The sequence below is a fragment of the Podarcis cretensis genome (assembly GCF_951804945.1).
Source record: "Podarcis cretensis genome assembly, chromosome: 10".
Lineage (NCBI taxonomy): Eukaryota > Metazoa > Chordata > Lepidosauria > Squamata > Lacertidae > Podarcis > Podarcis cretensis.
The window spans coordinates 42,947,146-42,963,476 of record NC_137179.1 but is presented as its reverse complement, the minus strand read 5'-3'; the positions used below and the strand labels follow the sequence as shown (position 1 = coordinate 42,963,476).

Below are 16,331 nucleotides of genomic sequence, written 5' to 3'. Positions count from 1 at the left end.
TGGGCAGGCGATTGGCGATGGGACAGATGGGAGGCGAATTTTGTAAGGTGTGGGTGAGAGATGTTTAGCAGTCCCCCCTTTAAAAAGCTCGATACCCCTGGGTAATCTCCCCCCAAAAAGCTCGACCCCTCTGTGCCATCTCCCCCCATTTTCTTAAATATGAGTCCCCAAAAATAGGGGGTGTCTTATAGACGGAAAAGTATGGTAGTTACCATTCAACTTAGCAGCAAAGTAGAATTGCTTACTTCTGTGCCTTGTATACATCAAAGATGAGCAAAAATTGAATACATGACAGCATGCCATCTTTTTCCAGCATCAGGATGCAGTTGTGAGGAAAATGGCACTCTCTGGCTATCACTGCCTAGTTACCAATTGTTGCTATGCTTCACTCAGCATGCTTACCTGAAAGGTGAGGCTGAAAGTGAACAACTGAAGGAAGGAGGGAGCAGAAAAACTACAAAAATAATTGTCTATTTGAACTAGGAAAATGGAAAGCTGCCTTATACCAAATCAGATCCTTGGTGCTTCCAGCTCAGGGCCATCTGTACAACTGGCAGCAGCTCTCCAGGATTTCGGGAAGGACTCATCTCCCTTGAGATGACCAGGGCTGAATCTAGGAGCTTTTTCATGCAAAGCAGATGCTCTACCACTGGCAATAATATTCCTGCAAAAAACCCTCACTGGGCTCAACAGTGAAGAGTGCTCCACATTTAATATACCTTGCAGTGCATTTACAAGCTAGCCTATATATGTGTGTGTGTGTTTTAGCTGAAGGGGGGGGGGAGCTTCATTAAGCAGCGCCTTTTTAGTAAAAATCTTCACTCTTTTTCAAGTTCAATCATTTCAGGGAAATAAAACTAAAAGATGTGAAAGGATAGAGATATAGTAGTCTGGTAGCTTCCTCCTCCATAAACCCTGGTAATAAAAACAAACAAACAGAAAAATCAAAATACTATCAAGGGATAATTTATATGGGGATGCCTGAGTTGGGCAGAATCTTAAACACTTTTCTTGTGCTCTGAGAGAACCTGTGATATGTGATGTTATTGATTTTTATAGCTCCTTCCCCAGAAAGCTGTATGGTGTTTGATGTTCCTGAAAGTTAGGTCACCTAAAAGATACTGCATGTCCATCTGGATCTCAAGTAGGAGCCCTGAATGTATATTTCCTATGGAAGTGAAGACAGCAAATTATGTATATAGATGGAAGGACATTTACAAGAGGCATAGGCGAACTCGGCCCTCCAGATGTTTTGGGACTACAACTCTCATCATCCCTAGCTAACAGGACCAGTGGTCAGGGATGATGGGAACTGTAGTCCCAAACATCTGTAGGGTTGAGTTTGCCTATGACTGATTTACAGTATCATTAACACAGCCACTTTTAAAATCATACAATCAAGGTGGCAAAAGTGATCCCCGCCCTGTTAGGTTTCAATATGGTTATGTATAGAAAAGGTTTAAGTAAATGATTCCGAAATAGATTATGATTAAATATGTTTAACATTTAGATTTAGAGGGGGAATTAGCTATTCCTGGAGAGGTAGTGCTTGATTTCCTTTTTCCATATTATATTCATGAGACTTTTTTTTGCAGACAGTGGCAGCTTTAATCAGTCTCTAGTATCCAACTGATAAAGTGATTTCCTTGGCTGCGTACTGTCTGTTTTTTGTACAGCTCTGACCTTTGCATGTTAGATTGTTGCTGCTCTCAAGTGAGCTTTATACCATGCACACAGTTTCTTGCTCTCTTGGTTTAATTTATTACCTTCATCAAAATGCAGTGGCAATATTAAGTTCAGTCGTAGCGTTTGCTACTTTTGTTAAATCTGCTGCCTACCCAAACCATTGCATTATCCTTTGCCACTCATAATTTCCCCAAGATTAAAATTTAGATTACGGTTAATCGAACAATTATAGCTGCCCTCCTTGGAAATAGACACTTCCCAGCTCTAGCCAAGGGGCAGTTTCAGGTATCCCCAAAGCTGCCTCCATGTGTCCAGGAAGGAAATATGGGAGGTTAATGGAGATAACCGGAAGAGCAAAATTGTGTTGATCCAACCTGCAACCTTTTTTGAAATGAGCAGTTTTTACATAGAACAATTTAATAATTTCTCATGGATTACATTGATGTAGAGAGCATCAATCAACAAACCAACTCCTGGGGTGGGGGCAGTTGCCATTCCTGCTCCCTTTCCCTGTATTTGCCACTGCCTTGTTTCACCCTTGGCCATTTTGAAAGCTCTGAACGGAGAAGATGCACAATTGCCGTTGCCAAGCAACCTTAATGACACGACTTTGTGCACCTCCAGATGGTGCGGTCCTGTACATCTCTGCTCAGAAGTAAGCTGCATTGAATTTCTGGTAAGGTGTGCTCGCTGCATATATGACTGTCCATATATAAAGAAGAGGAGTAGTGTGCCGAGCTGGAGCCCTAGCAAGGATAATTTCTTGCCCAGGCTGTGTCAGGGGAACTATTTTGACACGTTTATGTGCATGTGTTTGTGTGCAAGCTTTATATAGAATAAGTGTTAAGGTAATGGGGTAATGTGATCTTTGTCATGCAATGTGGTCCTCTGAGATGGTCAGGAGCATCGAACCTGGAGGGCCAGGACACTTGAGCGACAGCAGGAGATAAGTCCGCTATGTAGTAAAACAAGGCACTGAGGCAGCAGCTGCAGAAAAATGTCATAAATTGCAATAAAACTGGATATTGGAGCAAAAGATCTGAGCCTCCAGGCGTGGTAATGAAATAAGAGCACATTGAAGCGAGAGCATTTTGTACATCTTTTGCCCCAGTTGAGGCCCAGAGGCTAATTCCTGAATCCTGTCTACCTGCACCTGAATGAAATACCTGGAAGGAACAGGATTCTATACTTTCAACATCAGACCCTTCTCAACCTCCTCGTGCTAAGGAAGTGGATATAAAGGTAAATGCCCAGTCCAAATCAGATGGGCACAAGGGCCAAATCTCCTCTGTGCACAAGAAATCTCTCTAGCCGTTCCGATGATTGTTACTCTCATCCTTTGCACAAAACGGGCTTGTCAACACTTCCATTTGTCCCGTGCCTAGAAAGCATGGGTTTGAGCTGTTTTCCCCTTGCCTTGCTACTTTCCAAGGGAAAATGCATTCTTTAGTGCTAAATCAGAGCAAGCGTCAGTCTGGGAAAGCAGCGGGGAGAGAGGAAGTATGGATGAGCCCTTAAAATTTGTTTCACGAGCATATCCACGTCCCTGGATAGGGGTATGTGTTTTGCATGAGGCTGTGCACCTTTCCTTTCTTACATTAGCCCTACATAGCTGTAGTAAGCTTCCATGGAACCAGACTATGCACATGTGTCTTAAGGCCATGCTGTCGTGCTGAGAGGGAATAAGCAAGAGAGAATACAAAATCAACTTTCTGTTTTAGGTTAAGCAACCATTTTACACAAGGAGATATCTGCTCATGGGATTTTGATGGTTACTTATAGACGAAGTTTGATGTGTAAACTGTTCACATGTATCATTTTTGCCCCTCTGGATGCGAGCAATCAAGTTTATCAGAAGACTTTCATAGAATTATCCAGTGAACCATTTGCTAGTATGAACACACACACACACACACACTCTTACTTCCAGAAAGTTTACAGTACATATATTCTCTACAGAGTATTTTGATCCTCATAGCAATTATGCTCACCTTCTCGATATATCTTGTTATAGTACACTACACAGATTTTAAAGAATAGTTTTCTTTAAAAAACAAAAAGAAAATCCTGTAAGTATGGCTGTTAAAAGAAGAATTCAGTAATAAAATTATAAAAGGCATAGCCTGAAGAAATGTATTGCTTATCATCATTTAACCACATTAATATCTGGTTTCAGTTATACCATGGTTTAATCTTTTGTACATAGATAATTCTGTGAATGCTTAATAGGGAATTTAACCAATGACAGAGAGTTATGGACAGGGCCTATGTACTGTATCAGAATGGGCAACTTGTAGCCCCAATACTTCTCAGTCATTCAGCAAACCCAGGAACTGAATCCAGTTGTCAGAAGGTTTGTCATGCATGGCCAGCAGCAGAGTTGCTAATTGCCCAGAAGTATGTTCTAGCTGGCCAAATTTTTGCTTTGGGACCAGTTCCCAATAGTAGCATAGACATGTCTGCATGTCTGCTACATTCAGTCTCTAAAATTATCCCTGTATCACTGGTTGGTAGAAGCAAGGACCATGGCTGTTTGTTTACTCACTAGTTATAAAAAATGGTGTGCACCTCGGGAAATAGACAAATTTTGCGCTCAACCTGCCCCAAACTGATGGACTCTGTCCCAAGAGTGGCAAGAAATCTGGGCTTCTTTGCCTCTTGTATATAGTGGATTGGCTCAGGGATCCACCCACACATGTTCCAGGTTTTAAAATTTATTTCCATAGCAGGCAGTCCTAGTAAATAGGCATTATATATGTTTTCCACAAGCTGCTCACAGACCTTTAAGACTGCATACAGGATTGTCTTATGCAAGCATATATTTTGGATTCATATCCCTCCTCTAAACACCACAGTGAAGCATGAAACAAGGTGCAATTAAAATACACTAATCATTTAAATAGGATAATACGATGAAAAAAGGAGAGGACATTTATATTACTACACAAAAAAACTTAAGTATTTCATACATAGGAAGAGAAAGTCATGAACTCCAAGCAGATAAAATTTATATCCAATATATATGGAGTATTGCTGCCTTTGTTTTTAAGGTCTTGCATAGACAGTTTTTGATAAACCAACAAATAGGTGCTTAGTTAAGTATTAAATGGGAAGAAGCAGAAAGTTATTTTACTTAATAACTGAAAACAAAGAATCAAGGTGACTTGCTCATTTCTGAGCTCCTGCATTTTGGCCTAAATTTAACTTGTGTTAATTAACTTGTCAGCACCTGTGTATGAAAAATGTAAACACTCTCTTGGCTGCAAGCTGTATGTTTTGCAACTAAACAAAAAGCATCTGAGCGGTAATTTTAGCTGAAGTGTTGTTCCTGTGGGTTATTAATACATCACTGTAATTTCTTGATGGAATTCTTCCATTGTGTTTAACTTTGTGTATATGTGTGCGTGTGGTCTTCCCATGGGTTGGCCACTGTAAGAACAGAGTGCTAGACTAGGGGAAGTCATGACCTGATTCAACAGGTCTCTTCCTTTTGTGTGTGTGATACATATCTGGAGTTAAACATTTTTGAAATGCACTTAAATGTTATGCCAATAATCTGTTTTGAATATGATGAAGGATAATGAACAACATATTGTTTGCCACTTTTTAATATTTGAAAATCTAGGTGCAATCTGTTTCATTTTGACTTTGTTACCAATCCAACAGATAACTTTGTCAGATACCTGTAATACTCCAGTTGTACTCTTATTTCAAACAGAAATTGAAGTTAAAAAGTTTGACTCCCAATTAAAATTGAATCAGCAGATTAGTTTCTCCCATGCTGCTCTTGCAGAATATATATCTCCTTTCAGGCAGAGAATTTTAAACACTGGTTCTCCATATTTGTTTAATACATGTGGTAACTCAGAAATAGTTGATGGGATAATTTCATGTGTAAAACAAGATGCCCTTTTATTAAATGGTAAAATGCCTCATTTTATTTCGCTGTATGTTTCAATTTTTCCTAAACCTAAAAGGAAAGGTACCTTAAAGAGTAATAGACAATGGTGGTTCCATTTGTTTATTCCTATTTTTTTCCCTAGCCACATACAATTTAGCTGTGAAAATGGTGATGAAATATATTCTATGACCCTGAAGTTATAGGGAATTTATGCTTCAGTGGTTGCCATGCTTGAAAATGACAGGTAATGCATTACGCTTGCTGTGGAAAGGAAGGTAAAGTATGAGTCTAACGGCCTTCATAGGCATTTACCTATGAAGATAGAATAGCTGTTATAAACTTCTAGAAGGATTCATTGTCTAGTCTGACTTGTACAGACAGCAGCTTGATTTTTATGTAGTCTGTGCCATCTTGAATCTGACTAGACAGGGGTAGTGCTGCTGCTTTATAAACTCATTAGCCGCCATGCCCAGGACTGAACACAAAAATGGTTGATGGATCGAACTTGGTGTCATGGTGATGAAGGCAGCCTTTGCAATTGATGTTTAATGGTATATTACAGAGAGGTTTTCTCAGTAAAATGCTCCAATTATTTTCTTATCTGTCTACCTTAACGAGCTAGAAATAATTCATGAGGAAGTTAGTGAATCAGTTATAAAGTCCTTTTCCTGCCCTAATTCAGCTGGATGGCTAAATTTAGGTTGTTATTTAATGAGCAAAACTGCTTATGAGGCCAAACTCCAAGATTCTTCACCTTAATATCGATCTGTTAATGAACACATTTACTTCTGTCATTGTGTACTGTATAGTTCTAGAATGGCAAAACCGCTTAACACCTGACCTTCAAAACTTGTAGGTGTTTATCTTAAAGGTGTTTTCACAAGTGATGGTAAAAAAAGGCCTATTCATATCTAGAGAAATGTGCCACTTGAAAATACTAGCTCAGGATAGAAGGTGGGGAAAAAGCTAATTTAAAATCGGCCTCACTTATAAAGTGGGGAAATGGGAAAAGGTGATTTAAAGTACACAAAGGAACCTTTTTGTCTGTGGATTCAGATTTCTTCCCCCTATCTCTACTTCTCTCTCTTCCCTAAACTGTAGTCCATTTCCTAAAACAGGGATGACATGGCTAACCCTTTTTGGGCTGAGGGCCACAAAGATCCAGGGCAAACCTTTTGGGAGCCACATGTCAAAGTGGGTGTGGCTGGAGTGTAAAGATAGGTGTGGCCAAAGTTTTAAAGCGAGCATAACCAAAGCCAAAATTCCTCTCTCCCTTATTTATTGATTCAATATGTTATCAATAATTAAATTTACTGAGCTATATGCACTCCACCCCTTATTCTGTTAAATTCTTCTGCTGTTCCATTTTAGATTCCCACACTCCCTTCCCTCCTTATTCCATGTTAAATCAAGTCATTTGTGTCCAGTAATTGGGAGTGGGGGTGGGGAAGGAGTGGAGCAAAGGGTCTTTCTTCACTTCCTACCTGCAAATGAAAGGAGACAGTTTCCTCCAATCTCCTCCAATGAAAAAACCCTCAAAGACAGGTGGAGTTTTCCTGGTGAGCTGTCCCTCCCCTAGAAAAGCTCTCCTCATTATTACTTGATGGACAATTCCACTGCATTGCTCCAGAAGCACCTACTACTGTGCCATTCAAGGCAGAAAGCCACAGTGAATCAGGACAGAAGGCAAAAGCGTTGCTATTCACCATTGTCTGTTGAGCAAGGTGTTGGAGAGATCCATATCACCAACGTTGCTCTAGTCTTGAGTGGAGAGGTTTGAAAACTCTTTGCTCACACTAGCACCCTGAGAGAGCTCAGCAGACCACCTGCTGCTCAGCATCACCTCCTGCTCACATTTGCACCAGTGCAGCAGCTGTATTGTTGGGGGGGGGGGCATCAGTAATTGCTTCATGCACAGATATGGCCCGTGGATTAGCCCAACCCCTGGTCTTAAAATGCAGTTATCCCTCTTCCAGGTCCATTACCAGAGGTCAGCACAGCTGTAAAGAAATCAGCTATAGAGAGGTTTCCTGCAGAGGAAGAAGTAGTGGATGAGACTTGCCTGTGTGTGCTTTTTATACTTTTAAATTGCACTCTGCCCCTGCTTTACATGTGACTACTCAAATTCACATCTTCCTCCATGAAGTTTGGCCCATCAGATGAGCATGAAGTGCTTGAATTGAACTTCTGATGACCTAACCCAGTGATAAGTTCATTGCATGAGTTTCAGAGAAAGCCGATTAAATCTAGCAAATATAGCAAACAAAATTAATGGCACTCTCTAATTTGAGATAATTATTTTATCTCGCAGGCAGTTGCTTAGGGAAATTCTTATTTAAGATAATGGCATGTTTCCGATTACACATGGACATTATCATTGACATGATACGGCAGCAGTGAAGAGTCTAAACGTTTATTGTAAAAAATCATGAAGTAGCTTTGATTTTTTTAAAAAACAGCAGTTGTTAAACATTCCTCAAATGATTGAGTTTCTGCCTGCAGAAGTCTTTCTAATCGCTCAGCTCCATCATGTCTGGCCACCTCACACCTCACCCCACCAGCTTCTTTTAATAGATTGGGGAGGGTGTACTGTTCATGCAACAGCTGTGAGATGAAGCAACAGCTGCATTTGCTTACACATCAAGAAGTGTCACAGAAAAGGCTAATGTGGTACACTCAAGTGAAAAACAGCTTTTCATAGTGTGGTGGCTCTCTTTCTTGATGTGGGAGTCTGCAGGTGGTAAAACGCCTGCCATGACTGTGCAAATCAACTAAAAATCTGGCTGACCCAACTCCATTTATCAAGTAGCTCAACATCTATTTTTAATGGTCACCTCCTACTTAAACTAAAACTTGGACACAGCCCAGAATTGTTTTTGAAGTGTGCTACTGAATTATTATTATTATGGGGGGGGGGGTGTCTCTAGAGACTATGGAAAGCCTGGATACAAATACTCTCAAATCCTCTCAAAACTGAGTACTAAAGATAATTAATGTCTTAATAGGTGGTTTTGAACCCGGGGCAGAAAGTAATCAATAAGGGACAAGGGAATTGGTCAGCTTCAGTCCTGCGGCCAAAGTACTGTTGCAATTTATTCATTCAATTTATGTCCTACCACATGCTATAAAATACAAAAAAAAAGTGCCTCAGGGTAACTCACAACAAATAAATGAGAGATTTCAAAGCAATCTTGGTGGCTCCTGTTTGGCAAACATCTGAGGAATTTTGAAGAAAGCAATAGGAATCTCATGAAAAGTAGGAAATTTCTGCTTATCTGGGATGGACAGAGCAGGGGGTGGTTGTCACTCCCCTGTGTAGTTGGCAGCCTTCACTACATCAATCGGTCACAAGCTGTGCAGGCAGGCTTGCTGAAAACGTGCAATGGATTTACATCAAGGATCTGCATCCAATCATTGCTCCCTGACACACGTCCACTGCAAATCCTCCCGTCTTTGCAATCATGCTTTCCTCCTTCAGGCATTGTTGGTGTTGGCTAGACAGGTTGGACAAACTTCAAACCTAATTTGAGATCTAAAGCACGAATCGGGCTTGACAGTTGGTTAGAGTACATCCAAAAGAAATATTTCTTTTCTTTTTCCTGGGAAACCCATAGAAGTGCTTCAAGCTTAATAATAAAACTAAGGCCAGAAATTCAGGCCGGTGTAATGAATTTCACTTGGCAGTGTTCCAAAGGTGATTGCAAAGAACCATGAAGCGACCTGCTCTAACAACGAATATATACCTGGTCCTGCTAAAAATTGAAATTGCATTTTTTTAATGGCTTCCTGGTGGAGTTGCTACCAAGGCATTATTTTTTTTTTAGCAAGAAATGAATGGTTAATTAAAAACACCTAGAAAATGATACATACAATGTCATGTTTAATTTCTAAGGCATTGTTTAATTTCTAACCTCTTTTTTTGGTGGGGGGGAATGGTGAACTAGTTGATTTTTATTTGCATTTTCTCATCAAGGTGTGAACAAATGACATACTCATCTTCTCTTTCTTTCTCTCCCCTGCCTCCACCTGCCTGCAGCTGGGATGACAGCAGTTCAGTTAGCAGCGGCCTCAGTGATACTTTGGATAACATCAGCACAGATGATCTGAACACAACATCATCGGTCAGCTCTTATTCCAATATTACTGCCTCTTCAAGAAAGAATGCACATACCCATGTAGGTGTTGACATTTTCTGCTCTGTCTAGCACTGGCAGCCTGATGAATCCAGGCCACTGCTTAGGGGCTTTATTGCTTATTTTTCCATTTCACTATTGCACACACACAATTTCCCCCCCTTTTCCAAATGTCCTTTTTATTTATTTTTGCAGGGTGGTTTATTTTTCTTTGTTTGCAACAACCACAATCCTCCTAAGCTTCTCCCAGCACAATTTGCAGATATAATTATGCAAATCTGATGATACAGTGACGTCATCAAACCACAATGAAACAGTTAATTGAATACAAAGACAAACAAGCGCCAACTTCTGTGCATGTATCTTCGTGTACCAAAGAGGAAGACCTGTTTCCTCATCAAGGGCCTGTGGAGAGCCATAAACTCTGCTGGAGTTTAATGGCACTATCACATTTTCTATTGCTCACAGCTTGAAATTTCTAGGAACTTCTGTACTTTATTCTGATGAGGAGGGGGTGGTTTAAAGGTAAAGTGTCATGCTATTCGAGATTATCACACCCCTTTTATAAATGCAAGCACCATACAGATCGCAGCCCAGCTATTTTAAAGAGCTATTATGCCCTATGTTGGTCTATTGGCCCCTAATGAAAGCCACATTTCAGTCAAGCCAATTATTGCAGCACTGACAACTTTGGTAAGCATGTTGCAAACTTTTGACACATTTGAATCTGCTTCTTGTTTTCTGTTTTCGGCGCATGAGCCCAAGGCTCTTAAAAATAAACATGAAATCAAGCTAAAGAGACCCTGTTCATTGTTCCTGTTTTAAAGCCAATGGAAAGAAGTCACCTTATCGGTTTGAGCTTATAACTTTATTCTAACAAGACTCCCGCCCCAGGCCTCAGGCAAGCTCTACATGGGCCTGGTTATAAGCAGCATTTGGTAACGGCCACAATTGATACCAATTGTTGCAATTTTTTAAATTTTTTTTTAATAATATTTATTAAAGATTTTCAAATATAACAAAAAAAAAGAAAAACATCCAAATTTAAGGCCTTATTTTCAATATCATCTTTCCAGGACTTCCCCCTCCCCACCCCCTCTTGTATTCCAATTCTTTCAAATAGATTCAACAAATTCTTACCCCAAATTTTAAAATTATTATCATTAACCCAATTTAAAAAATATTTTCCCATCCCCTAAAATCGACCTGTTCCCTTCCACGAGTTCCCCTCTTTAATATAAGATACAGATTAACATAAAAGAATTAAAAAAAGAATAAAATATAATTTAACACCCTTTGGATTCCAAATTTCCCTCCCCCCTTTCCCGGTTGCGTTCCCAATGTCCATCAAATCCACTGTCTCCTGGAGCTCCCACATCTGAACCATAATCTAAGCCATAATCCTTCACCAGTCCGCTTTGCCGTCTTTTTAGTAATCTTTACCGTCTTTTAATCATCTTTAATTTCAAATGTCCAATCTTAGAAAGGGTCTATCTTCCAACTTTGTCCAGTTCTTGTTTTTCTTGTTGTTCTTGATGTTCTCTCTTCTCCTCTTTTTTCCCCCCTTTTTTCCCCCTGCTCTCCTGCACAAATGTTCTAATTCCACAATTGTTGCAAATTATTATCAGCTGGCTATTGTAAGTGAATGCGGTGCGAAGGACATCCTCTGTAGATGCCCCAGTTTCCCATAGGCACAGCATCCATATGCAGAAGATTCCCATAGACTCAGCAGAAGCCTGCCACCTTCTCACCCCACCATATGTGCATATAGGCGCATGGGGAGATGGTACAAGAGGCTATTGGGGGGAAATGGGAAGGCTGGACAGACCCCCCTGTTTGCACCACCAACCTCTATGGCACGTGAGTGAATTTAACTGAGTAGAGTAGGAGATCTGATCCTCCATTCCAACTAACAGCTGGTTGTGCAACCTGCCCATGCGCACCTGTAGGTAGAGGAAGGTGGCACTTAAGGATATCCTCTCCATGCAAGGATTATGCCTGCATGGTCTGCATTGTGCCCTCTGGGATGTAAATACTGAAGGCAACAGCTTTGAATCAGAAATTCAGAAGCATTCAGGGGTAGAAGGCTGCAGCAGTACACCCAGATACATTTACTTAGTGGTATTAACATTAATAGGCTTATGCTAATAAGATTCCAGGTTAACTCGTTATGTAATTCTAAGTCCATTGGACCAGATTTGGGTGTTGGAGTCTGGAAAAATCTGGAGCAAGAGATTATTCATTTTTAATGTTCTCTAGCTTTCCATTTTATGGGGGCCATTGTCTTAGGGTCTTTTAGGCAATGTTGATGTTCTAATCCAGGCTTCCTCAACCTCGGTCCTCAAGATGTTTTGAGACTACAATTCCCATCATCCCTGACCACTGGTCCTGCTAGCAAGGGGAGTTGTAGGCCAAAAACATCTGGAGGGCCGAGGTTGAGGAAGCCTGTTTTAATCAAGGGGATTCAGGCAGATATGGAAGCTTCAGAGAAACACTGCTTCTTTTGGATAGGGTTTTTTTTTTTAAAAAAAATTTAAATAAAAATTAATTGACATTTACAAGCCAGTGTTGCTTCAAGCTAATAACATTTGAGACATCTCCCTGAAATGACACCATTAGTGCCAGCAGTATAAGTAGTGTTGTTGTTCATAAAATTAGTGGGGAAAAGCTTCTCAGAGAGACTATTAAGCATTTGGAGCTAGGGAAGAAAGATGTTAAAGTGAATCTTTGTTTTCTCCTCCTAATCCCTGCACTCTCATGCCGTAATGAAATAAAATAAAAGTCAGACAATTGCTGAGTAATTTTCATGATATCAATTCCTCATAGCTGAAGACTGATTCAGAGAAACGTTCAGTAACAGATGGCGAACCGTGGGGCAGCAGCGAGGAACTGAAGAAACCAGAGGAAGATTTTGACAGCAACATTGATGGCAGTGGCAAATGGAAGGGCCATCCCTCTGGAGCGCTTGAAGATGCTGAGAAGGGGGGCCAGAAAACCTCTCTGTCTGTCTCTCAGACTGGCTCCTGGAGAAGAGGCATGACTGTACAAGTAGGAGCAGCGCCATCTAGGCACAAAACAGGAACAAGCACTCTCAAGACGCCTGGTAGGAATGAGCATCATCAGAAACTGAACTTGCAGTCGGTTGTGCAAATTGCTCCAAGTTATTGTTCTCATTCATAAGACCCTGAGAATGGGTTAGGGAAATTTCCACATGACGTCTTATCTTTTTGAGTAGAAAGAGGCAGCTATAGAGTTCTAGAGAGAATTAGAATCTTTTTGAGTAGAAAGAGGCAGCTATAGAGTTCTAGAGAGAATTAGAGTTGCTATTCAGGTAATTGCTAAGCGTGAGATGTATGAGTTGGGCTGGTATTTCACTATGTAATAAGGAAGGTTTGGCCTTTGTGAAAGATTACTTTAAAATAGCACTATGCATGTTTGTGTTAGTAATGAGTGACTAAAAATTGATAGATGAACGAAATGAAAATCAATAGACACATTTTAGTTTGTTGGACGCCACATCTGAAACCTGCAATTATTCCTAAGTAATAGGCCCGAGGTGTTTCCAACAGCTTTTAGTACAAGCTATAAGGCTACGCCAACCAAATTTAGCTAAGTGTTATTATTAACTGCAAACAGCTAATAATGGTTGCATGTGTCGGGATAGACAATAACAATGAATTTTAATGTGAGTGGTGATGAATATATTATAATTCGGTATGCTTGTTTCACAATGCTTGGAATTACAAGCATACTATATTTAACAAGTCATAGGAAGGATTCCAACTTACCAATGCAATACAATTAAAGAAAGCAGATCGGCTCTTACTTCACATTAATACATTCTGGGCCAAAACTAACGGAGCCAATTTCAACAAAAATAAATATAGCGTTATGTACTTAGGAAGCAAAAATCAGGTACAGAAGTACAGAATAGGTGACACCTGAACAGCAGTGCAAGTGAAAAGCATCAAGGGTTTTTAGCAGAATACTTGTAATTCTAGGTTGCATCATGTGAATTATAAGTCCGGATCACAAGTAGTAATAGCGCCATTCTGTTTTTCCTTATACGGCGTTTCCATGCGCTCTGGCTTCCGTCACGGTGTTCCATTGCGCCAGAAGCGGTTTAGTCATGCTGACCACATGACCCAGAAAGCTGTCTGTTGGCAAATGCCAGCTCCCTCAGCCTGAAAGTGAGATGAGTGCCGCTACCCCATAGTCGCCTTTGACTGGACTTAACTGTCCGGGGTCCTTTACCTTTACCTTACAATATTAATAGCAAATGATTTCTGGCTCAAAGCAAGTGTATATTATTTGAGGGGAAAGGTGGTATAGGCATCTGATTGGCCACTGTGAGTAGTTCAGAACTCCACCTAAACTGAGTTTAACTGAACTCTCTGATGAAATGGTCTCCATAGGTTCTGACTGCTTCCAAACATCCTGACAGGGTCTTGTGAATTTGTGTATATGGGTTTAAAAACTGAATCAGTTCATTGCTGTACATGGGTGAGTGAAGTATGCAGACATCTATGGTCCATTTAATGTTAATAATGGGGAGGTATGGTGGGGGGGGGATGTAGTTCAGTGAATCAACCAGAATATCTCAAGCAATCTATGACCATTGACAAAATGAGTACAGTGCATGGTGGAATTCTGCCTGGCAGTTTTACACGCCTCTCATTCTGAATTGCAGCAGGGGCCAAACCACTTCTCTCTTACAAAAACCATAACAAAACTATCATTCTACATATTTGCATATATTACTGAAAATGTACTGCTGCAAATATGAATTACTACAAAAACTCTGCTTTCTGTTAGGAAAAACAGATGATGCAAAGGCTTCAGAAAAAGGAAAAACTTCCCTCAAAGGAGCTTCTATCCAGCGCTCACCTTCAGATGCAGGGAAAAGCAGTGGCGACGAGGGGAAAAAGCCACCCTCGGGCATTGGCAGATCAACAGCTACCGGTTCCTTTGGTTTCAAGAAAGCTGGGGTTGGCTCTTCAACCATAATCTCTGCAAGCGGTGCAACCATAACAAGTGGATCCGCAACCTTGGGGAAGATGCCCAAATCTGCAGCTATCGGTGGGAAGTCCAATGCAGGGAGGAAAACCAGCCTAGATGGCTCACAGAATCAAGACGACGGCGTGCTGCACGTGAGCTCAAAAACTACCCTGCAATACCGAAGTTTGCCGCGTCCTTCGAAGTCAAGCACAAGTGGGATTCCTGGCAGAGGCGGACACAGGTCAAGCACCAGCAGCATCGACTCCAATGTGAGCAGCAAGTCTGCAGGGGCCGCCGCTACCAACAAACTGAGAGAACCTACGAAGATTGGCTCAGGGCGCTCCAGCCCTGTTACCATCAACCAGACAGACAAAGAGAAGGAAAAAGTGGCCGTTTCTGATTCTGAGAGTGTGTCGCTGTCCAGCTCTCCAAAATCAAGTCCAACTTCAGCCAGTGCCTGTGGAACACCAGGCCTCAGGCAGCCAGGTTCAAAATATCCAGACATTGCCTCGCCCACATTTAGAAGGTAAGGGGTTTTCTGTGAAATGGCAATGTTATGCTCAGCCCACTCCCCAGAGAGTCGAGAAGTTCCAGAGGAACAGCATGCCACATAGGCCTGGTTTCTTTTGGAATGAGATCACTGAAGACTTGGGGGCATTTGTAATATTTTAGTGTATTTACAGGCTGAACATAGGTTCATTCTCTCCAAACCTACAATCTGCCACCTGTGTAGCAGGGGGTCTGGACTCAGCTTGTTTTTGTGTGAGGGAAAGTGCCATAGCTCAGTGGTAGAACATCTGCTTTCCATTCAGAAGCTCTCAGGTTCAATCTCCAACATCGCCAGGTAGTGCTGGGAGAGGACCCTGCCAGAAATCCTGGAGTGCTGCCATTCAGTGTAAACAATATTGAGCTAGATGGTCAGAACCAGTATAAGGCAACTTTCTGTCCTCCCCACGTTGATACCTAGTTCCATTGCTTATAATCAGATGAGACCCCTTTTTTTCATTTGTAAGTATGAACTGAACAAGTTTTCTTTTTTAAGCAACTGATATTAATATTGGCCTCATATTCCACTATTTATTCTGTTTCCTTCCCGAGAATTCTACAGAGACTTATATTCTGCTTCCCGCAATCGCCTCCGGCTCTCAGAAGTGATGTTTTATATTTAGATAAGTGAACACGTATCCGTTCTGATTCTGCAATAGAAATGCGAAGATCTATTTCTCACATAAAGTAACCCTAGGAAGGTTCTGGAATACAAGTGCAGTGCCTTTCAAGTAGGCATCTGAGAGAACCACATGGCTGTGAAGTGAAAAGCAGCCGATGAGAACCACCTCCCACCCCCATTGGCATTCCAACCCATGAACTTTGATCGCTAAATCATTTGAAAATCAATAAAGCTATATGCTGTGTGCGTACCTCTCTCTAAAGCTCCATACAGCAGCATGCTGGTTGTGTCCTCTTTAGAGACTCTGAAGAGTGTCCATCAGGGAGGAAATAATTGGGGCAGGGCCTAAATCCAGTCATTAACAGCAGATTGATGCTATTCCAGGTGGCTAACTCAGGGTGCAACAGCATAGCTGGGGTTGGGAAGTTTTGCCTGTAGCAACTGT

The 16,331-nt window shown here is 41.1% G+C and overlaps 1 protein-coding gene across 9 annotated transcripts in view; it reads left to right on the top strand.

Moving 5' to 3' along the window:
* NAV3 (neuron navigator 3) overlaps positions 1 to 16,331 on the top strand; it is a 436,309-nt gene that overhangs the window by 353,813 nt on the left and 66,165 nt on the right. For 8 of the 9 annotated variants that reach the window (XM_079991792.1, XM_079991797.1, XM_079991795.1 and 5 more), the window contains 3 exons: positions 9,624 to 9,762; positions 12,547 to 12,823; positions 14,536 to 15,244. In XM_079991792.1, coding sequence (XP_079847918.1) covers positions 9,624 to 9,762; positions 12,547 to 12,823; positions 14,536 to 15,244 — 1,125 coding nt within the window. The remainder of the gene's footprint in view (positions 1 to 9,623; positions 9,763 to 12,546; positions 12,824 to 14,535; positions 15,245 to 16,331) is intronic. The other variant, XM_079991796.1, reaches the window with a different exon arrangement.